Raw genomic sequence first — 24395 nt, 5'->3', positions numbered from 1 at the left:
TCCATAAAACATTTAAAAAATCCATTATTCATAAACTACGCAAAAGACACTACATTTCATTACACTGAATTGGAAGTAAATTTCTAAGTTTTTTTTACATACCTCAACTTTACGTACCTTTTACATACAAATGCGCAACGTGTCTACCTTTGCAGATGTGGCAGACATTTAGACGATACTCTATTTTATTCTACACGCGTGACATGTCACAGTCAATCAGTATCACAGCCACGGTGATACAGTGCAAAATTCCATAAGATTAGCAGAGAATGGGGACACAAAGACAGTATCCTTCACAAATCACGAGAAAGTCGCATAAGTTAAATCCAGTGACCAGAACGGCCATGACACGTGTGTGAAATGAAATAGAGTATCGTCAAGATGTCTGCTGCATCTGCAAAAATGGATACATTGAGCATTTCAGAGATATGTAAAAAACTTGAAAAATTTATGTCAATGTAATAAAATATAGTATCCGTTGCGTAGTTTATAAATGGTGGATTTTTTAATATTTAACGGACTTATATAAATATACACGCACACGTACACGCACGCGCACAAAGAGTGTCCCATTTCAATCAATCACCCCCAAAAACTTTTTTATTTGTGATTCTAGAAAGAAATGGTTCAGACGAAAGTTGTTTGGTTTGAAGGGGGACGTGTGTGTGTGCGTGCGTGTGTGTGTGTGTGTGCGTGCGTGCGTGGGTGCGTGGGTGTGTGGGTGTGTGGGTGTGTGGGTGCGTGGGTGCGTGGGTGCGTGGGTGCGTGGGTGCGTGGGTGCGTGGGTGCGTGGGTGCGTGGGTGCGTGGGTGCGTGGGTGCGAGCGTGCGTGCGTGCGTGCGTGCGTGCGTGTGGGCGTGTGTGTTTGTGTGTTTGTGTGTGTGTGTGTGTGTGTGTGTGTGTGTGTGTGTGTGTGTGTGTGTGTGTGTGTGTGTGTGTGTGTGTGTGTGTGTGTGTGTGTGTGTGTGTGTGTGTGTGTGTGTGTGTGTGTGTGTGTGTGTGTGTGTGTGTGTGTGGGTGGGTGGGTGGGTGTGTGGGGGTGGGTGGGTGGGTGTGTGGGTGGGTGGGTGTGTGTGTGAGTGAGTGTGTGTGGGTGTGGGTGTGTGTGTGTGTGTGCGTGCGTGCGTGCGTGCGTGCGTGCGTGCGTGCGTGCGTGCGTGCGTGCGTGTGTGCGTGCGTGTGTGTGTGTGTGTGTGTGTGTGCGTGCGTGCGTGCGTGTGTGTGCGTGTGTGTGCGTGCGTGCGCGTGCGCGCGTGTGTGCGTGTGCGTGTGTGTGTGCGCGTGCGTTCGCACGCGCGCGCGTGTTGTTATTCATTGAGTTATTTAATCATTAATGCCCGTTTTCATCAACGTCGTTTTAACTTTAACCTTAGTTTGACTTATTCTTTGTCTCTTTCTAACAGTCTCCCTTAGGTTAGTTAGACTAAAGTTAAAGTTAAACGATGTTGGTGAAAACAGACATAAGTCAATCAATCCCGTGCGCGCTGCAACGCAGCAGTGTTTGATCAAATTAATTAAACTATATATAATAGGGTTATTTACATAAGTCGCCTTTAAATATTAAAAAAAATATATGTATATAAAAACTATAACATACCCATACGTCAGCTCTTGGACCATCATAGTGTTTTCCTTCAAAAATTTCAGGTGCGGCATATGGTGGTGAACCACACCATGTACTAAGTAGAACACCAGGTGTATATTCGTTACTAAATCCAAAATCAGCAAGTTTTATATTATTGTCTGCATCAAGTAACAAATTTTCAGCCTAAAAAAAGAAGAAGCAAAAGCTAATTATATGCATATAACAATATGTATACAATTTGTAATAAATTTTATTAACAATTAAGATTGTAGGACATCCAATTTCGATATAACACAACAGCTAGACCTTAAGATCTCGATGAACTACTCTTTGTTGATGCAGATAATGAACGGCAAGTACAATCTGACGGAAAACTCTTCGTGCTTCTGGTTCTGGCATTCTACCATTTCGAACAAGATGATCAAATATTTCACCTCCAGGAGCATATTCTGTCACTAAATATATCATTTTCTCCGTTTCCATTACTTGGTACAGTCTTATAATATGAGGATGTCGTAACCTTTTCATTATATGTACTTCACGAAAAATTTTTGCTAAGTTTTCCTCATTTAGTTTAGTTTTATCTATTATCTTTATAGCAACCTATAACAATATAAATACAATATCAATATAACTTAATATTCTAAAGGTAGATGACATGCAAAAGTTTCCGATCAAAGAAATAGTTGTTTAATTTTTTAAAAGCAGGATTTAAAAAGAAGGAGATACAAGGGTTGTTCAAGTCAAACCGAAACTTTTAAGGGTAAAGTACGAAATAATAGAACGCATTTATAAAAATAAAAACTATATTTATTTTTCGATATAGTCTCCTGCTACATTTTTATGCACTTGCCCCGTTTCACTAACACCTGGATACCAGTAGCATAAAAAAATTCATCTGTACCGGAGCCAGAATCGGACAGCGTGTTTTACCTCACCATCAGTTCTGAAATGCTGGCCTTCCAAGAAGTTTTTTAAAGGTCCGAAAAAATGAAAATCGCTCGGAGCAAGGTCTGAACTGAAGGAGGATGAAGCAATATCTCCCATACAAGTTCCAATAATGTAAAGTAGTGCGATAGGCAGTATGATGTACGGCCATCTTTAAATCGTTTGCACCATTCAAATGTTTTACTGAAGCTAATTGTCTCATCGTCGTAATGTGCTTGGAGTCTTCTGCAAATGTCCGCCGGTTTCACGCCTCCATTCACAAGAAATATCTTTATAATAATTCGCTGTTCCATATATGCGTTAACACTGTTGTCTGCTATTTTGCTATCAATTTAACTGAGAGAAGTACGCCGCATACCGATGATAGGAGACACTTGTCACTTACCACCACAAAAAACTCGTCGCGATCGCATAATACGCTTCAAGCACTCAGTGCTGCCAGTGCCGATGAGTTTATCCCAATGGAAAACGCTATTATATTTCGTGCAACTATAAGTCTCGGTTTGACTTGAACGAGCTTCGTAAAACCAATATTAAATATATAAATTTATTATAAAAATGAGTTAGATGAAAGAAAGTAGTGTAAACAAATAAATATTTTTATAATCTTGTACGTATTTATGTAACAAATTGCAAGTTAAATAGTCTCCGGTCACTTCGTTATATAAGAGAAACAAATAATTTAACTTACAGTACAGCACATTTAAAATCTTTTAGACCACGTTTTTATTATAAATATTTGGAAGTCACATCTTTCACAGCAATAATGGCAGCAAAATGTGCACTCGATTAAACACGTAACGTAATCAGAAGACGCTTTATCCTAATTTTCTACATTACATTTTTGTATTATATATAATGCTGTCTTGTTTGAATGTTTATATTTTTGGGCTCGACACTTTGCTTCTTGTCACAGATATTTAATCGAATATTTAATTGAAGTCCAGAGATTGAGACGGCAATTTAAAACTTTCACATTCTCACAGGATAATAGATCCTTTGACTAACATTGATTTATATTATAACCATTGTCATGCTAAAATTCAATTTTATTTTATGGCACACATTTTTCTTTTAGTATATTAAAATACATTTGTTTTCAAGATATCATTGTATATAATATTATCCATGGTCTTAATTTCGAGTAAATCAATTTTTTCATGAAAAATTCCTTAAACCACAATGTTTTTTCCACTATATTTCACAATTGAAGTTTAATATCTAAAATTACTGTTGGAAAGTAATTCTCGCGCCACACCTAACACACGAATCCCGTGTCTTATTGAGAGCGCGGTCTAATGATTAGCGATCTTAGAATCATGAAAACAAGACGATAGGAACCTTTATAGGCACGTGCTCGCGAGGAATAACTCTCTTTCTCATAGGCGACAGATCAGGTAGCATAGGACTCCGAAGTGAGCTGACCGGGGTGACGTAATTTCAGATAAGTACACGGCGAGTCTGATCAGAGCGGTTATCAGAGCAGTATTATTGTAAAGCGTGATTGGTTATTATAAAGCGAAAGACTCTGATTAGCAATTAGAATTTAGAATTAGTTTAATTTTTGTAAAGAGGAGCCACGCGTATACCACGCGTGCATCACGTGGTCAACACCACGTTCTTTCATAGATTGAATAAAATAATTTTTTTGTTTGAAACACTGCGTGAAATTCTTAATTTCAACAATTACTTCTAATACTAATTGAACGTTGCATATGTGTTCTATTGCTCTTCCGAATAAGTCAAAATTTAATTCATTAACAATTCCTTTTTCCAATTTTCAGCAATACATTGAATTTATTAAATCTTCTCATTCATTAATACTTCGACGTTTATTTCATCAAAAAAATCCATTTTTTATTTCATAACATAAAACCATTAACATTGACAACTTTTTCTCACCTAATTAATATATAACATAGACCATATTTTTGTTTATCTACAATAAATTTTCATTTTAACGATACAATTAATTCTACTCAATAGTTTCTTTCATCTAAAACTTCGTAGATGTTTTTCTTTTAAACATCCCATATAATATTTCGTAATTATATTATTTATGGTTTCGATTTTCCCACTGACAATAAAGTAATGCCACAAGAAGAATTTCCGTATTCGACAATCTCCATCTTTGATCATTTTTTTCCATATCTCAATTAATGTATATCGAGCCATATTATCAGTTCTATGATCTGCAGTCAACTATAATATAATATAAATAATTCCAGTTATTTCTACAATATATGGTATTGTTTATATATAAACATTTAAAGTAAGGCTGTTATTTTTGACAACTTTGAAGCTTCGAATAATAAGCTTCGAAAGAATTCAAAGCTTCGAAGTTAACTTCGAACTTTCAAAGCTTCGAATATCTAATCCTTCGAAGCAAATTACCAGTCCTAATTCGGATACCCGTACGATGAAATTTGCTTCGAAGGATTCAATATTCAAAGCTTCAAATTTTTCAATGTTTCGAAGTTGTCAAAAATTACAGCCCTAGTCCTTATATGATTATAATCATGTTTAATTATAGATTTTGTGTTTTTATGAGTAAAGTCACAAATTTTACATCTCACAGATACTGCAGATATGTCAGATATTTAGCTACTTAACCTTCTATTACAGCAATAATTTCGAATATACCGTAATACCACGCTACTGAAAGTAAAATCCCATACCAGACTGTAAATTTACTGTATAGAAATAAAATTTAAGTAGGTATGTGAGATGTACATGTATATAATATTGTGAATAAATTTAACAATACTAGGAGCTAATTTACAAATGATCTGTAAAAATACCAGATTCAGTTAATTTTTTATAAAATTTCTGTATTTTTAATTTAAAAAAACAATGCAAATTTGAAATTAAAAACCTATAAAAATTCAGTAAATTTCTCCTAAAATTAAATAAATTTCCTTTGTAAATTCGCATCAATTTTTATCAGTGTACATATATATATATATATATATATATATATACAAACATACATATATATAGTGTATATATATATATATATATATATATATATATATATATATATATATATATATATAGCGCATTTTTCATGCCAAATCACAGAAGATTTTCCTCGACCATTTTTGATTTGGCAGAAATTTTTTTGTTTTCATTTTTGTTTAAATAAAAGTTGCTTCCATGACTTTTTTTAGATTTTCATCTCTACACATACTTAAATTATAGATTTTTTTCAAAAAAATACAGTTTAAAATTTCAAATGCCTGTAACTTTAAAAAGAAAAAAATATTGTATAAAATGAGGTAATCTTTTTCTTTTTACTGCACTTTTTAAAGAAAATATCAAAAAAATTTTTAATGGGCAATATGACTGTTTTTTTTTAAGATTTAAGTAAAAAATATGTTTTTTAATGCAACCGTTTTGTTTTTCAAAAAAATCTCACAAATCCTAGACTTAGTTTCGAAATATTTAAGCCATTGATGAAGATGGGATTTCAATAACTTCAATTTTTTTAAGAAACTCATTTTTTTTCGAAAATAATTTTTTTACTATATGATTTAATTGTCACATGCTATCCGTTAAGTTCCCCAATTTATAATATTCCATTATAAAAAAAAGTACTTCAATAATAAAAATAAGTAAAAATGTAATTAAAAAATATAAATCATTCGAATTTCCTCTTTATCTATAGATCGAAATTTCAGGATTGCTGTCTATAAATTTATAAAATTTTTTTATAGTCATCGGTAGTCTCTTATTTAAAAAAAAATCTGTCTGGCTAAATAATAGTGACAGTTGACGTAGCCCTACGTCTACTTTCCTTCGCTGAATACTTTAACATGAAATAGTGATAGTCGACGTAGCTCTACGTTGTTGCTTGCGGCACAGCTGTGCCCGTTTTTTTTAACAAGTTTTTATTAGAGATAATAAAACCATACTTTTTTATTTTTTTAACAAAAAATATATAGTTTAAAAATAATTTAGTTTAAAAACAAATTGTTAATTGTATTAACAATTTTTAATTAGATTAAAAGTAAAATGTATTGAACAATTCGATTTATTTTGAAAAATGCGTGATTAAAGTGACAGTATTAACAAAATTTGAATCTCTGACGTAACAAAATATTATAACTTGGTAAATATTTCAAATTTTAACAAGCGTTTTATTAAAAAAAAAAATAGAAAAATTTATTATTCTGTTTATTATACACCGTCGACCTAGTAATCGGTGCTCCATCTTACAGTTGTTATTGCGATAAATATTACCACAGCCCCAGTGGTCGAATTGGCACGACACCCGCACGGTATACGGGAAGTTCCAGGTTCCAGGTTCAAACCCTGGCTGGGGTAATATTTTTCGCAATAAAATTAAAAACTATTTAATTTAGAAATTACATCAAGGGACCAAAACCACGGTCAAAATTAATAATGTCTCGATATTGATCTGAAAAAAGTGCTGTGTGAATCCGACAAACCAAGTTGGCTCACAGTTTTTCAATGTTCATATCGGAAAGACGTTATATATATTGCCAGTCAGGTCGATTTAAATTACTTTAATTGTTAAAAATATAAAAAGTTCAACATTTAATAAAAATTAATTAAAAAATTGATTTTTTGAAAGTTTAAAAGTAATCTCCACTTTTTTAAAAACTATCTTATTCACTTATATACAACGAACGCTATTCTCGACACCTATTCTTTTTAATATATATATATATTTTTTTAAATAAGATAGTATATAAATATTAATTGCAATACTAACCTTTTTAAATAATTATTTATCAGAACAGGAAATATTTCCAAAAACTCGCTTCATGTTTCAGTAAAAACTGCTTGACTTTTTATTTAAAACTCTTCTATATTAAATATGTAATAATTCATGTGTTATAATACTTTAAAATTTTAATTTCAAAAAAATTATTTTTTGAGCACATAAATTAATTCGCCATTCACACAAATATATTTTTCGAAACTTCGAATATCGAAACCTTCAAAGCAAATCACCAGTCCTAGTAGATGCTCGAAAGAAAGGCCCGTCCTTTTGCTGTCACTTAGATAATCACCCATCGCTCATAAGTGTTGCAACAATAAATTTTGCGCGTGAAAACGGCATAACAATGTTGTTTCTTCCCCCGCACTGTAGTAACAAAGTGTAGTCATTAGATGTGTCTATGTACGGGCCTTTTAAGAAAGCTTACAATACCGCGTGTAATAATTGGATCACAAATAATCCTGGAAAAATGATGACATATGACAATATTCCAGAGATCGTCAAAATGGCTATTTCCAGTATCTCCAGTATCCATTACACCAACAAACATTGTTGCAGACTTCAAAAAGACAGGAATCCATCCGTTTAATTTAGAAATATTCAACGAATCAGATTTCTTGCCAGCTAGCGTAACTGATAAGCCTATACCCATCGGCAAAACAGATTTAGTAGCCGTTGAAAGTGACAATGAGTCGGTTATTGACGATACCAAATCACATGCTCTTGCAAAATTGGCACCTCTTTCTAATCAGCAACAAACTAGTACCGCCAGTAACTACACCAGGACCAAACTTGCGACCCTCCACTAGTAAAGTTACCTGTTGACCTAGTTCAACCCTCTTCAAAAAGCACCCCTACGCAAAAATGCCAAAAAAATCCCACAAAGTATTAAGCGCTGTTAACCTCATCACCCTCCAAAATAAACTGTTGAGGAAAAAGCAAAAGCCTTAAATGCAAAAAAGAATGAAAAAAGGAACAAAAGAAACTCATTATGTTGATTTTGTGACAGGCTCAAAATCAGTTTGATGCCACCGTATACAAAGAAAAGTCAGCTCCACGCAGGAATCCTGTTACAAAATCTACACGAAGTGTCTACTACTGCTGACTCCAATGACTAGGCAGTTTTTTCAATATTAATAATAAATGATATTATTAAGTATAAAAATTAATATAAATAATGTGTTTATTATTATGTGGACAAACAGCCCCTCGAATGTAGACAGATAGCCCAGCATATGGGGCCATCTCTCTACGCTTGACCACTTAAGAAATTAATCTCTGTAAAATGTTAAAAGATTAACAATTCTGTTTTATTTTTTTTTATAGCAAAGTTAAAAGATTGTATCATTAAAATGTTTAGCCAAATATCTTTATTAGTATTTTAGTAAACTTGAAAAAAAGCGTAAAGTCCAGACAGATAGCCCTGATCTTTCCTTAACCAGAATATCCTATTTTAATCTTTCCACACAATTATCTCCTGAACCATTTGTTTTTCAAAAAAATATTTCAAATAAAACTTGCTCTGTTTCGAGGGAGACATTTCATTATAGATACAAGTTTTGCCTATGTAAAGTTACCTCTGAGATTTCAAGGTAATCTTTGGAATGTTTTTTTTATACATAAAAACCCCTATTTTTTATTGTACCATTATTTAAAAAAATAAAGATTACCTTGAAATCTTAGAGGCACCTCCATTTAGATAAGACCTGTGTCTATAATAAGATGTCCTTTTCGAAACAGAGTAAGTTTTATTCAAAATATTTTTTTCAAAAAACAAATAGTACGAAAGATAATTACGTGGAAAAATTAAAATGAGATACCCTGTATATCATTATAGAAAAAGGATAAAGGAGGAAAGTAAATTGATCAATTTAATCACTTACATTGCAACAAAAGTCACGGAAAATCTCAGAAAATATGCGCCGTTATAAGTTTAAGTAATTAAAAAAAATTATAAACTTGTAATTTTGACTGTTTTAGTTATTATGTGTGATTATTATTGTGTGTGTGTGTTAAACTTCCTTTTCGCAAAAAAAATCCTTTTTTTTATTTGACATGCTCATTTGACACAATCTTGATATTCTTTTGATTAATTTTTGTATAATTTCTTTTTTAATCACATTTTTAATTATATTTTTTTGTATAGTTTCTGTTATAATATATGATATACATCAGATCTTTTATAAATTTTCCAATCTTTTTTAAAAACTGGACCCTTTTTCATGTAGTTTTGTCTTTCCAAAAATTTGATTGCATTTAAATCTGTCAATTGAAGAGTCCAATCAATATTTTGTACAATTCTTTCACGGTCTTCCAAATACTTTTTACAAAACTGTAAAATATATTTTGCATTATTATGCACTTGCATTATAAACCTATCTATTAATTGCTTATTTGAAAGAAAGGCATGATTTTCGTGAATTTCTTTGTATTTCTTTCTTGAGAATACAATTGATACGAAATGTGTGTGAATGCCTTACTTCTTTTATAGATATTTTCATATTACTATAAGTCACTTCCATATTTTACTATTAGTATAATGTAGTCTAGGCATATGTCAAATAAAAATATGTCGTTTAAAGCCGAAGATTTTAAATTTCAATTCATCGATCCAGAGAACGTTGCCCCAGTCATCTAGTGATCAGTCTTTTGTCGTTTAGTCTTAAAGTTGTTGTATTTCATTATTCTTAGATACATAATTTCATTGATAGTTTTTTCGTAACAACATAAACGTGAAGATTATATTGCACCAGATGTCTTTTTTCTCTTGCTACAGTTACTGATTCTTTGCGGCTTTCATTGATATTGAATTTTTGTGCAATTAGCTTCTTGGATAATGGTCACTTTCATTCTCCATGGTTTTTTCTATCTCGCAAACTTGCCATTTATTACTTGTATGCAATATTTACATTTTGGAATATCTTGATTTGTATATAAACTATATTTCTTTCTTATATAGTAATTATACACAGGTTTTAATAATAAACTGTGTTCTTTGTATCATTTAAATTCATTTTTTTCTTTTACGACCCTTGTACATCAACATATAATCTGCGGCTGGATTTGGTGTTAGGCCTATAACACACAAAATAACATAGCTGCATATGCATAACTAAAACTAATGAGCATCTAGTCTAACATAGCATGCTTTATGTTATAGATGCTCATTGGTCTAGACAGTCTTATGTACATGCAGCTGTCATTTTGTGTGACAGACTCATATATGTAATAAAACTACATTGCCAGTTGGGTCGGGAAAAGGCCGAAAACATCACGTTACAGACGATATCATTCTCTCTGTCTGGCAGAAAATTTTATTCGCTATGCGCATGCGCGACAATTCTCTCAATAAAAGAAAGGAAGAATGCTAACTCACGTGCTTTGCGCACAACGGACAAAGTAACTTTTTTACTGACGTATTGGTTGCTCTGGATATATACAAGTTCTGAATTTATTGCTTGCAAAATAAATGTAAATAACAGCAAAGTTGTCAGCATGCAGTTACAAAAAATCAGTTTTGTATCCTTATTGTTAGAGTAAAACGTATAAAGGAAATTATGTATGTGTCTGTGGTGTATGTGGAATAAAAAGTTATTAGAATTTATGTTTCATGTTTATTCAATACACATATTAGTAACTGAGGATCTGTTTTATAAGTATCAGGTTTTCTTTGTTCTTTTTCTGTTAAGTCATCATACAGCATCCATGTCTTATTTGGACAAAGACATAATGTTGTGAAATGTCCTAGTTGTTGACTGGATCTTCGAGTATGATGTGGTCCTTTATAATCTATCACAGCTAAAAATGTATATTTTTCTTTCCTATTTTCGACTATCAAATCTGCCGTATAAAAAGACTGTGTTAGAGGTCCAGCTTTTAATACAGCGAGCAAATTCTTTTTACAACAAGCAATAAATTCAAAACTTGAATATTTCGAGAGCAACAAATTCAGACAATAGGTCCAAACAGTACCAAACGAGCAACAAATTTTTTTCTAATACTTTACTCTTGTAACTAGTTGCACGCTGAGGTTTTCCGCTATTGTTTATACTTATTTTGCAAGCAATAAATTCGGAACTCGGATATTTCAAGAGCAACAAATTCAGACAATACGCCAGTACCAAATTTAAATAAGCAACAAATTTTTTTCTAATACTTTACTCTTGTAACTAGCTGCACGCTGAGTTTTTCCGCTATTGTTTATACTTATTTTGCAAGCAACAAATTCGGAACTCGGATATTTTGAGAGCAACAAATTCAGACAATACGCCAGTACCAAATTTAAACGAGCAACAAATTTTTTTCTGATACTTTACTTTTATAACTCCGCACGCTGAGGTTTTCCGCTATTGTTTACACTTATTTTGCGAGCAACAAATTAGCAACAAATTAGCAACAAATTCTTACGTTATTGTTATGTGTAATTTCGTTATTATATGTATATTGTCACGCTAACTTAATCTTCTTCTAGCGGAACATTGTTTTTTAAGAAAACTTACAGAACAACAAATTTTTTTCTTTGGCAACTTTTTAGCAACAAATAAGCAACAAATAAAAATATTAATTAAAATCGATTCTGCTCACTTTGTTCCGTTAACTTATAAGACGTAATTTTCTATTCAAAATTGTAGTGATATAATTCACTTCTATGGATACTGATCTACTGCACTCGAAAAGAGTTCTTTTACTTAAATAGAATGCAATTTTACTCCAACTTATAGAGCGCAATTTTACTCTTTCTTAGAGTGACAAATCACTCGAAGTACACAGGCACAATTTTTACTTTTCCTTACATTTGCATTTTACTCGTTTTGAGTGATATTTCACTCTTCGACTTTTAAAAAGTAGAAAAATCGAATACACACACACACACACACACACACACACACACATAAAGTTAAAAATAAAAGCTATTTTTTTAACTAAATATAAGTGACAAAATCTTTTTTAATATCTAAGAGTTTGATACGCACATTTTACATGATATATAAAGTATTGTTGCAAGATTTCTCGATAACAGAAAGAGATATTGAGAAGTCAATATTTTGCGTTTCTTTTCCCCCCATTTACTACTCTTTCTTACAAATTCATTCTTATTCCATCCTACATGTAAAAATATTAAGATAATTATATATCGTCAAAAAGTAAATAATATTATCTAAATATTTTATACAAAAAGTAAAAAAAAAGAATTAATATAATAAAACATGTAACTACAAGCTACATTTAAAAAAGTAAGAAATGCAATTGCATATTACAGACGCATCTTTAAATATAAGTTAGTGGTTCACTTATAAAAATAGATATAATTTTAAAAATCACATTTAAATGTTTCTTTTTTTGATAATCTTAATATTTTGAGATGCAAAATCATGACAAAAATCAATTTATGCAAAAAATATAATTTTACTTAAAAAATCTTAGTCACTTCTCTCTCTGAGTAATCCGGCAGTAACACTCAATATATCTTGCCATATATATGCATATAAACAGCATTAATTGCAAAAATGCAAAAAAAAACTTTACTGCTATCTAATAAGTTTCTAAACAATAGCTTTTAATATTTTTAATTTTATGCTCTTTATGAGTATATCCAGATATGTATATATATAAATAAAAAAAATATGAGCAAATTTCGTCTATATGAAAAAAATAGATTTAAATATAAATAGCATGTGTACCTTATATTTTCTTTATATCACATTTGATTCAATAATTTATTGATGCGATAAAAATGAACTTATATGGTTCTATTTTTATAATTATGTAGCGAGTTTCATAGTTGTATATAAGATATTTAAGGAAAGAATTCAGATCTTAGATGGAAATGGGAAATAATATCCACTAAACTGAATAAAAAATATCAAATTGTTATACATTGAAAAATTAACTATCAAAAAAAGCAATTTTCAAATTTAGTAGCACAAGCGACTTGCATGCATATCTTCACAAATTTGTATAACCTTTTCGACACAATAAAAGAATTACTCGATTTACTCCAAAAAATATATATAATTTTATAGAAAAGTGCAAGCAGATTACCTAGGGTGCGTTCCACTTATCGCTCGCAATGCTCGTGGAATCATTTTATCCTTGTTGTTTGTCAAGTGTTAAACAAGGACGAAATGATGCTCGCGAGCGTTGTGAGCGATAAGTGGAATGCAGCCCTAGTGTACCTTCTAACTAAGTATATATGTATTTATGTAAAATACTAGTAAGTTGTTACTTTTAACATAATATTCATATAACTATAAAATCAAACATATTAACGTGTCAAGTCATGGAAATGAACTATAATTTTAAGTAAAATTTTATATATATATACTTTCCAATATATACAATTAACCTCGCAATTAACTCAGAAAATATAATAAACATATAACCTCACTAGTGTATTTATATGCGTGAATATGTATCTGTATGTACACAAATGTATGTGTGTAGTCACTATTCCTTTCTTTTTCTCATTAACGGCACATTTTAATTAAAAGGATATAAGTTTGGATATACAAATTTAAAATCAAGCTAGCTATAAACCAATTTTAAAATTACAAGAAATATTTCTGCTACTGATATATTGCTGTTGCATGTTTGCTCAAAATGTCTAATGTGCAAATATAAATAACATGATTTATGAAATTTATACATATGAATTACATACTTCAAATAAGGCAACAATGTATTTTTTTGAACAATGATAAATGTACTTTTTAAAATATTAACTGGTTAAATATAGCCATAAAACATAACTGTATTAAAACAATCATATGTTATAATTAAATCCTAAAAATATAAAACTAAAGAAGTATTCACACAGATATTCAGAAGATATTAACGACAAAATGACGGATTTCATGTTTGTGACTAAAGGTTTTTACGGCGTCTTTTACCTTGGATTTTGTTACGACGTGAGTGGCCATTTTAACTACGGCAAAATTTCCTTTACCAATAGTTTTTTCCAGTTCGTAATAACCGACACGGATGAGTTTGTTGACAGAAAATTCCTGGGAAACCTCATTGTGCGACGTCGGCACGGATGCCATTTTTTGATCACTTCTCTCGCTCGTGCTTGACTCGTTGCCAATTGCAATACTGCTTAGTACGAAATTACGTCGACAGAGGAATTATAATCGTCTCTTAATACTGACATCTAGTGACGGTAAACATTGATGTTTCCACCAGAGCGTTCCAAAATTCCACCACAGCAGTATAACCAGTATATGGACTGCGTTCCAAAATTCACTCTAGTCACAATGCTAGGTCTACAAATGCGAGTCGTATATCGTATACTACTTACGCGAGCGTTTTTACTTTTGTAGTAACTTACAATAATTCCTTCGCGTAAACGGGATTTTGTAGTAACTTGCGATAATTTACTCTGCGTAAACGAGTGATATATCGTAAGTTACTACAGAAGTAACGCTCGCGTAAACGTAGTAAAAAAGTGGTAATCAATAAACTACTAGTTTTTACGAAAAAATGGCATGTTGATTGGCTACCGCTTCGCTTTCTGCTGCGCGCAAGTGTTTCTGCGTTCTATGAGCAAGAGCCGTTACTATGTTTATGTCTAAATTCACAGTTTATAAAATCTCTTTAGTCTTTTGGCGACGATTGACGATATTGATGATACTATTGTGATTTTTGTTAAAGAAATTTATTTTCTGTGTTATTAAGTGGTTGAAGAATTTGTAATGAGGAAATTAGATTGTCAAGAGTTATGGGGAGCCGACAGATTAGAAGCTCAGTTAGAAGTCGCCCGCGATGGGCTTCGTGGTCTCGATCGCAGCATTCGTAAAATCTTGGGCCGGGATATTCCTGATGGTGAAAGCGGTCCATTGCAATCTAGGTTATATTTAATTCAAAAATCTTTAATTTATTTTCTAAATTTATAAAATTATTATGAATTTTTAAAGTACTTTATAATAACAGTCATGAGATATTTTAGCAATATTCATTATCACGTATATTCTCATACATTTTCGTGTAACCTTTATTTTTGTACTACTTGTTATATATTTTTCTCGTTTATTTCATATGTATGTTACTTAAAGCGATATTTATAGTTGGATCTTACATATAAGATTACTTTCTATTGCTACTTTTACGCGAGCGTTACTTCTCAGTAACTTACGATAATTTACTCGTTTACGCGGAGTAAATTATCGTAAGTTATTACAAAATCTCGGTTACGCGAAGGAATTATTGTAAGTTACTACAGAAGTAACGCTTGCGTAAATGTAGTAATACCAGCCTTATATTACACACACACACACATATATTTTTTTTATTATATATTAAATAACTATATATATATTTTTATATATATTCTTGTTAGTGTGATTGTGTTAGGTGTAATTTTGTTTTATTTAATTCATTATTTTCTAGAATACCTCAAAAACGACTATTGCAAGAAGATCGTCGAAGAACTATAACAGAGTTTGTGAATAATGAACTGCCTGGAGGCAAACGGCGCTGGCAAGGGAGTTCAAATGTAGAACCAAAAACAGTTTTTAGTCGATTAAGTGCACGCGTTCCATCTACCGCAGATGACAGTGCTGATGAAGACGATAGCATTGCTAAGGTATTTATTTACGTATATGTGATCTTGAAAATAACATATTTTGTTTGTGATTGATACTTCTTAATAGAAACGTCTGTCTAATATAAAAATATTTAATGGTTCTGCAAAATTCACATTCTTTAAATTTTTCCAATTTTGGTTGTACACTGACCAGCAAGAATGCCTGGACATTTCAATATGTATTTGTACACACACGCACATGCACGCACACTACACATTCAATTTGAGATACTTCGTGAATATGTAATGTATTGCAATATTTTTAAGGGTAAATATTTCCCTTTATATAGTCAGCTCCAATGATCTTGACCTTTTTTTTCTTTTTTTGATAATGGAGTCGATGATCTTGACCTTGACATATGTTGTCAAGGACATGACTGTGAGCAACTTTTCGTTATAACTTAATCGTCGCTCATTGGTTATTTAAAAGTTATGAACAAAAAAGTTTGAAAAATATACGAATTTGTGTCAATACTAAGGAAAGTAATTTGCTGATATGTATGCTGATGTGTGTAGACAGTACACATGTAAGCGAGGGAGGGGGATAGCCTCTCCCCCACAGGCAGGGGAGAGTAGGGGTGGATCTCGGTTCGTGTGGAAAGTTAAAAACCTGAACCGTACAATGATAGACCTGACACAAACTTGTAAATTTCTCAAACTTTTTTTATTTATAACTTTTAAATAAGCAATGAACGACGATTAAGTTACAAGAAGTTATTCAGGATCATGTCCTTGACAACACATGTCAAGGTCAAGATCATCGGGGCTGACTGTGTAAAGAAATATTTACCATTATATTTAATATAGAATTTGATAATAAAAATAAAAAATATTTTTATTTAATTTTTAAAGTTTATATATCAAGGTTATTTTGTTTTTTTAATTGAAAATTATATTTTTATTTCAGCATTATGAAATTGCAGGAAAAAAACAAATTTTATGGATTTGTTTGAAACAGCTTTAAAGAAATTCAGAATAAGAAAAGAAAAGAAACTTTTGAGACACAGACTCCATTTAATTTACTTTATTTTATACGCGTTTATTCTTTATTTATAAATTATTTTGATATTTGATATTGATATAAATTCAATAATTTGATGACACAAACTGTATTAGGGATCATGCAAGCTTAAAAAAAAAGCATAAATATAATATAAATTTTTTCATATATTTTTAAATTTATTTTATTGTTTTGATTTACACTCAAATTATACTTTTTTATTATACTTTTTTAACCATGTATTTTGACTTGTCAAGTATAATTTTGTATAATCTTTGATGTATTCTACTCTAATATTTGTACATAAGATAAACTAATATGTATTTTAATGTTTATTAAGCCTGCTGTATCATCCAGAGTAATAGCCACTCCTCGAGAAATTCCTTCGCGTCAAGAGGTTATTAGACGAGAAAGAACAGATGAACGTAGTCGACAAAGAAATAAACGTATGTTTGGTGCACTTTTGGGTACTTTACAAAAATTTAGACAAGAGGAAACTAAACTTAAGGCGAAGGTAAGATATATTTAGGTAAGGTATATTCAGCAAATAGATATATTTATCATTAAAATATATAATGTCTCATTTACAGGAAGATAAAAAGGCAGAAGTAGAAGCTAGAGTAGAAGAGGCTAGACGACGAGAGAAAGAAGAACTACGAAAAGAGAGACAACAACTATTTTTATCACGAAAACGACAATTGGCTGAAGTACGAGCATTGGAAGCAAAGCTCACACGTAGTCGGCAGTTTCAAGATTGGCGCAATGCACAGTTGCCCCTTGTTTCTTTTATAAAAACGCATGCACAACCTTCTATTTATTATGTACCAAAGCGTAAACATCCACAAACGGACATGTTACTAGCGCAGTCCACAAAAGAACTTCATGGTTAGTATTCTCATAAATATTGTATGTAATTTTATTTATTTAATATATATATATATACTTATATATATATATATATATATATATATATATACAATATTTATATATATATATATACGCGAATGTTCATAAAATAGTATATTTATCTTGTATTATTTCAGAGGAAATTGAAAGAAGAGAAAAAGCTTTGGTTGAAGAATTAAATCTAATAGAGGTTCAGATAGGATTAGGCAAACATTCACAAAACTTTGAAGCATCTTCATCTTTACATACTGTAGAAGCTGCACCTTTAATACAAGAGGGTGAAGAAAATCGAGATCCTAATCCAGAACATAATATTGAGACTGCAATCAATGATAATGCTGATATTTCAATGCAGTCTATAATAAATGAAAACTTCGATAATGATCATACTGTTGAGAAAAAAGAAGAAGTACAATTGGAAATAGTGCAACCAGAAGTAAACAATGGCTAGAATAAAATTCGCTATGATAAAAAGAGTTATACATATTAATATTATATACAGCCGATGGTCCAACGTAAAATGAGGATTTTCATAGTAGGTTCTTTTAACATTGTTTTATGATTGTACAATTAAAGATATTCCTAAAAGATCAAAAAACTTGTAATTTTATTACCATATAAATCTGTAGTTTACTCTCATGGCTTTTAGTCTCCTTACAGAAAAATAAGGTGAATTTTTCCTTTAAATAAATTAGCTTATTTATATATATTGTAAATCACACACACACAGTAAAGGCCCTTGCACAATGCCAAGCAACAAGCAATGGAAAGAGGAAATAACCAAAAATTCGTTAATTAGCTACAACCTAAAAAATTCGAATGCTACGATTGTCGATTGGTTGGCAACAGGTAATAGGCACAGAATTTTCAACGTGACGGAAACTCTGTCTATTGCCTGTGCCACTGTTTATTCTGCATTTATACATGATTTCTGATTTCTTTATATATATTCCCTGTTCTCCTATTGCCTATTGTCTATTGTCTATTGTCTAGCTTCTTCTTCTTCTTCTGTGATTGGCCTTCAAGCAGTACTGCTCCAAAAACGGCCAGGACGAACCACTTGTCGAATTTGAGCCGTGAGGCGTGTCTATTTTCAATTGCACTGACGCAAGTATGAGCCGTGAGGCCGTGAGGCGTGTCTTTTTTCAATTGCACTGACGCGAGTATGTGTAGTTGTGTGTGTATGTCCGCGGTGTCGGGAACTCGGGTTAATGCCGTAGGTTTGTTAGGCCCAGTTAGGCCCAAGGAACTGCGCGGATCACTTCCCCCTGCGGCCCTATATTGGCTGTTTTCCAGCAAGTACTACGTTTACGCGAGCGTTACTTCTGTAGTAACTTACGATAATTCCTTCGCGTAAACGGGATTTTGTAGTAACTTACGATAATTTACTCCGCGTAAACGAGTAATATATCGTAAGTTACTACAGAAGTAACGCTCGCGTAAACGTAGTAACGGTGCGACACTTACTACGTTTACGCGAGCGTTGCTTCTGTAGTAACTTACAATAACTCCTTTGCGTAAATAGGATTTTCCTTCGCGTAAACGGGATTTTGTAGTAACTTGCGATAATTTACTCCGCGTAAACGAGTGATATATCGTAAGTTACTACTTACTACAGAAGTAACGCTCGCGTAAACGTAGTAACACTCGAACACTATTACTACGTTTACGCGAGCGTTATTTCTGTAGTAACTTACGATATATCACTCGTTTACGCGGAGTAAATTATCGTAAGTTATACTACAAAATCCCGTTTACGCGAAGGAATTAACGTAAGTTACTACAGAAGTAACGCTCGCGTAAACGTAGTATGTGTATGAGTGTTTGTTGGAACGCAAAACTTGACCATTGTGGACACATTTATATTTTTGCAAGGGTTTTTCACCAGAATAATTTTAAAGCAGAAGGTGCCATTACATGGGAGCGTCCGAGCGTCGAGCGTCGAGCGTCAAACACGTGCGCATCACCTTTGCGCAGGATTCTAAACCGTACAGATTTCAGCGTCTTGACGCTATTCCTATTGCAATGGCGAGTGAGGGGGGGTTTTTTCGGTTGCATTCCTCGGGTGAGGAATTTTGGTGCCTTGTACCCTTTAGGTTTTCGTAAATTAAATAAGCAACAAATTCAACAATGACATTTAATTTTCTCTTTTCTTTTTGTGCACAATGCCGAATATACTACATGAAGTATTTCTTAACATAAGAACAGTATCATGAAATATATTACACAAGTTACGTCTAATAAGGTACATTGAGAATGTACAAAGTAAAAGTTGAGACTAATACTGTGACATAATTGTTCGAAATCGTTAAGTTATTTCGTTTGTATAAAATAACTCAAGCTTGCACGTCAATAAGAATGCTTTCTTGAAACCGGGTTGAGACATCCTTTGGCTTATTTTTCATCCAACCAAACGGATCTGTATTAATCTCCTCTTCTGTTAGTATCTTTCTCTCGTACAGCATATTTGCAAAATCTGCTGCAACTGGATCAGCATTAACACTACTAATTCCTATTACTTTGCCATCTTTAAGATAGTAAGCGAAGAATTCCAGTTTGTCCAGTGAGCCATGAATCTTTATGCTAGTAGGGTTTCCATGGCCTGAAAATGAAGCGATAAAGATTGTTTAATTGGATTGTTAAATCTTTACGAAGTGCGTAATTTATTATACTTTTGAAATACTGTGTTGTGCAAACAGAGTATTTTAAACTCGATTTTAAAAGGACAATAAATATATTATGTGCAAATTTACCTGCATATCTGTAATTTCTACCCAGTAAGTTCGTCCAGAAGAATGGCACAGTCTTCAAAGAAGTTTCTTTACCGCATATGTTTAGAGCCGCAATTTTGCCGTGATAATGAGCTAAAGAATAATGACCTATCGCAGCTAACGTGTCGTCGGATCCATATATCGGTGCATAAGCTATGTCACCTCCAGCATATACATTTTCCACACTTGTTCTTAAATGCTAGAATTCGATTAACATCCAATTATTAAAATGAAGAATGATACATAATTAGAACTGTACATAATTAGTACCGTGTCCAAATGTTATACCTTATTTACTGGTATAGCACCATCGTCCCTCATTTGAACAGAAGATTCTTTCAGCCAGTCGGTATAAAAAGTGGATCCTATTCCAACAATAGCTATATCCGCTGGTAGAATCTGGCCGTCTGTAAGTTCGACCTTAGCCACATTAAATGACCTAAAACATTTGTTACAATGGGTTAAATAAATTTGTTAATACATACTTTTACACCATTTAATGTAATATCATTGTTTTTATTTGGTAATTCGCAGGCTTATGTAATACAGGTACCTTTAAGAGCATTAGAAATTTCTGCCCACAACTCTGCAACTTTGTGTCTGCCACGGAAAGACAAAGGCAGTGTGTAATCGTATATAGGGGGTCTCTTTCTGACTTCTTCGATCAATAATTCGTCTATTATATTTTTGTTTACTGCTGTTGAGCACAATACTGAATCATCATCTGAAGGACAGCAATCATCCACCGATAGATTAATAGACTTTGTCACTTCATTGCCTATTTGTATTTGTTTCAAATAGGATTGACCAAGTGATTCTTTATTTATTAATACGATTTGTTCCTTGCCATCACATATTACTCTTGCCAAACATTCATCTCTTTCTGCAAAATCGCACACATACTGCTTATACTTACAATGTCTTTCAATACATATATATATATATATATATATATATATATATATATATATATATATATATGTATGTATATATGTATATATACAATAGTTGTATATTATTGTATAATTTAATGAATTATAGGCCATACCATTTGTAGGATAAAATATTTGGGACTCAGACTCGATGGTAATACCGTGCCATTGTTGCACACATTGGTGACTCTTAATATTTTTTCTTACAATTGTTGCCGTGCACACGCCGCACGTTATATCTGATGCCTATTAGCATACAATATTTTAATTACTTATCTCAACAAGAGATATGCCAAAACAGGAACATAACCTACTTACCTCGTCACTCGCCATTGCAATAGGAATAGCGTCAAGACGCTGAAATCTGTACGGTTTAGAATCCTGCGCAAAGGTGATGCGCACGTGTTTGACGCTCGACGCTCGACGCTCGGACGCTCGGACGCTCCCATGTAATGGCACCTTAAATAAGTTATGTTTAATGTGAAAGCAGTAAAAAGGTTATGTTTAAACAAATAAAATAAATAAAAAACTAGTGCTGAGAAAGATTGGCAACAATGCCGACAGAACACACTCGAACTCTACACCGATGCTGTGTCGAGATGTGCTTCGCTGTGTCGTTACTGTCGTTGTTGGGAAGCACTGTGTCTGACACTGTGCCACGCAGTGTCGCCTGTGTTCCTTGCTGGAAAACACCCATTGTCTAGCTGTCTAGCATTGTGCAAAGGCCTTAAAGGACCGTTTACAATAATAAATAATAAGAGAAGCGCATCCGGCGGCTCGCTTGCTGACTGGCTGACCGCGCCGACCGCGGTCACCAATCACAACCGAGAGTGATGGTCCCGCAGCTGATTCTGGCTGCGGTCTCCACTTGACGCAACTTGACGCTACAAATGCTTTGGAGCGTTCTTCTTCTCCTTCTTTCTTCATTGAAAGAAAAGAGAAGAGGAATGCTTTGAAGCATTTGTAGCGTCGCCGTCAAGTGGACCGCAGCTTCTAGAGCTCTAAAAAAAAGTAGGTATTCTTGTTCCGCCATTTTTGAACCAAACATATGTGAAAACATAACCTTTTCGTAAACGTCAATACGCTTTTCGGTCTCGTATTCTAAAAGGCTATTCTACAATTGCGTAAGCGTGGTCGTAAGTGGTTGTAAGAGTGTTGTACGGCGTGGTTGTAGAGCGGTACTGCGGTTGTAAAGCGTGTTGTGGAAGATGGTTAAACTTCATCTTTCACGACTACGCCAGATGTGAACGTAAGAGCCAACCAATCAGAGTGCTGTTACGCGTCATCACGCCGCGCGCTGCTATAATTGTTTTTGTCGAAACAGTAAATACACGTGATCCGAACCGAAGACCGCTATAAAGATCTCAAGAGTCAAGTTATAACATTCTTTCTCGGCATCCGAAAGTATTCTTTTTTTCTATTGTAGTGTTTTTGGTACGTGTTCATCATGGAATACGAGGAAAGTGCTCAGTACGAGGAAGATGAAACTTTTTTAAACTTATTATCGTGTAGAGAATTGATTGGGCTGGTGAGAAGCAACGAGTTATTATGGAAAAAACGATGCATTTCACACAAAGATCAACAAATGAAAAGTTTGTGCTGGACGAGTATCGGAAGTGCCTTGACCTCTGTACTTTCCACTGCACTCTGATTGGTTGCTGTAATCAAGTTTACAACGTATCGTTAATTTATTGTAGACTGAACCGTTGTACAACATCACGACTACTACTACTCCTACTCCTACAACCTTACGCTTACGCAATTGTAGAATAGCCTTTAGATTCCAAAATGACTGGCTGCGTTGCAATTAATTGCAGTAATAGAAGCGAAAAAGGGTTTCAACTTTTTCGAATTCCAATAAATGTGAAGCGACGAAAAAAGTGGCTTCAAAATCTAAATATTCGCCGTGAACAGTGGATATCAAACAAGTCAGGTTGTGTATGTGAAGTAAGTCCAACGCTGTAAAAGCAAAGCATTATTTGTGCCTCATTAAATTGAAAATTAATTGCTTCCCTTATTACAGGTACATACATACAGTAAGAAGTAAAACGTAAGCAGTGCGTGCGTTCAGCCGATACTCCGCTAGCCTAGCAATAGTGAGCAGTCGCTCGTTTTCGCTTGTTTCCTCTCCTTTGATCCAATGGATTAAAAGGAGAGGAAACGAGCGAAAACGAGCGACTGCTCACGATTGCTAGGCTAGCGGAGTATCGGCTGAACGAACCCAGTAATAAGTTATTGACTAATGAGATTTTTACAATTCAAGAATAATTGACTGTGGTTGGTCAATAGCTTACTGCTTACGTCTTACTGCATACTCTTGCTGCCATTGTAGACGAAGTTTTAAGGCCATTGCATGTAATAAAGTTTTAGTTGTAATTGTAAAACCGTAAGAAAATAGACCAATCACAGTCGATTATTCTTTTCGCGCTTGAAGAATAATCGATTGTGATTGGTCTATTTTCTTACGGCCTTACGATTAAAACAAAAACTTTATGGGCTTATGCAAGTTTGTGTGGATATAGCTTTAAGCGGGGAGCACACACTTCTGCATAACGCATAATGCGTAAGCATAAGAAAATTTATTGGTCTATATACATGTGCATAAGGAAATAGACCAATCAGTTTTCTTAAGGCTTTCACACATAAAATCCTGTAAGAATGTAAAACGTAAGCGCAAGAAAATCGATCAATCCCAATCGAGTATTGTGCTGTCCGTAACCCCAGTAAAGGAAAATACTCGATTAGGATTGATTGATTTTCTTACGCTTACGTTTTACGTCTTTACAACATTTTATGTGTGAAGGCCTGGACACACCAATCGACGGAAGACGTAAGACGTAAATCGTAAGGAAATCCACTAATCAGAGTCGATTATTCCCCTCTTCTTCCCTCTTAAAGAGGAGAATAGTCGACTCTGATTGGTGG

General features: G+C 33.1%; 4 protein-coding genes and 2 long non-coding RNA genes across 11 annotated transcripts in view; 2 read left to right on the top strand and 4 right to left on the bottom strand.

Moving 5' to 3' along the window:
• Window positions 1-14401, bottom strand: part of LOC143907290 (serine/threonine-protein kinase SIK3) — a 199086-nt gene extending 184685 nt beyond the window's left edge. Inside the window, exons 1-3 of one of the 6 annotated variants that reach the window (XM_077423966.1) lie at window positions 14171-14400; window positions 1892-2188; window positions 1598-1768 (exon numbers count right to left, since the gene is read on the bottom strand). In XM_077423966.1, the coding sequence (XP_077280092.1) occupies window positions 1598-1768; window positions 1892-2188; window positions 14171-14323 (621 nt within the window). In that variant the 5' untranslated portion in view covers window positions 14324-14400. Of the gene's footprint in view, window positions 1-1597; window positions 1769-1843; window positions 2189-14170 lie in introns of those variants that run through there. The other 5 variants (XM_077423967.1, XM_077423968.1, XM_077423971.1 and 2 more) reach the window with 5 other exon arrangements.
• Window positions 1-19901, top strand: part of LOC143907298 (uncharacterized) — a 192712-nt gene extending 172811 nt beyond the window's left edge. The window contains exon 2 of the long non-coding RNA XR_013259824.1: window positions 19675-19901. This is a non-coding gene — a long non-coding RNA (uncharacterized LOC143907298). The remainder of the gene's footprint in view (window positions 1-19674) is intronic.
• On the top strand, window positions 14849-18365 carry Pnn (desmosome associated protein-like protein pinnin). Its single transcript, XM_077423972.1, has 5 exons — window positions 14849-15126; window positions 15666-15861; window positions 17202-17375; window positions 17452-17746; window positions 17905-18365. The coding sequence occupies exons 1-5, from the start codon at window positions 14972-14974 to the stop codon at window positions 18216-18218; spliced, it is 1134 nt and encodes a 377-aa protein (XP_077280098.1). The 5' UTR covers window positions 14849-14971; the 3' UTR covers window positions 18219-18365.
• On the bottom strand, window positions 18596-19391 carry LOC143907296 (uncharacterized). The gene is made up of 2 exons (XR_013259823.1): window positions 19271-19391; window positions 18596-19114 (listed from the first exon to the last, which is right to left on the bottom strand). It is a non-coding gene; the product is annotated as an uncharacterized LOC143907296 (long non-coding RNA).
• Window positions 19902-20103: 202 nt separating the features above from the next.
• Window positions 20104-20859, bottom strand: LOC143907310 (apoptosis-inducing factor 3-like). Its single transcript, XM_077423993.1, has 3 exons — window positions 20827-20859; window positions 20521-20737; window positions 20104-20369 (listed from the first exon to the last, which is right to left on the bottom strand). Exons 1-3 carry the CDS (start codon window positions 20857-20859, stop codon window positions 20104-20106), a joined length of 516 nt encoding a protein of 171 aa, XP_077280119.1.
• LOC143907293 (uncharacterized) lies at window positions 20598-22182 on the bottom strand. The gene is made up of 6 exons (XM_077423977.1): window positions 22042-22182; window positions 21789-21929; window positions 21587-21716; window positions 21092-21421; window positions 20827-20977; window positions 20598-20737 (listed from the first exon to the last, which is right to left on the bottom strand). Exons 1-5 carry the CDS (start codon window positions 22165-22167, stop codon window positions 20919-20921), a joined length of 786 nt encoding a protein of 261 aa, XP_077280103.1. The 5' UTR covers window positions 22168-22182; the 3' UTR covers window positions 20598-20737; window positions 20827-20918.
• Window positions 22183-24395: the final 2213 nt, after the last annotated feature.

The sequence above is a fragment of the Temnothorax americanus genome, unplaced genomic scaffold, assembly GCF_048541705.1.
Source record: "Temnothorax americanus isolate GAGA-0224 unplaced genomic scaffold, ASM4854170v1 Scaffold8, whole genome shotgun sequence".
In the NCBI taxonomy this organism is placed as follows: Eukaryota; Metazoa; Arthropoda; class Insecta; order Hymenoptera; family Formicidae; genus Temnothorax; species Temnothorax americanus.
Note: the sequence above shows the minus strand (reverse complement) of the source record. Positions and strands in the feature narration are given on the sequence as shown.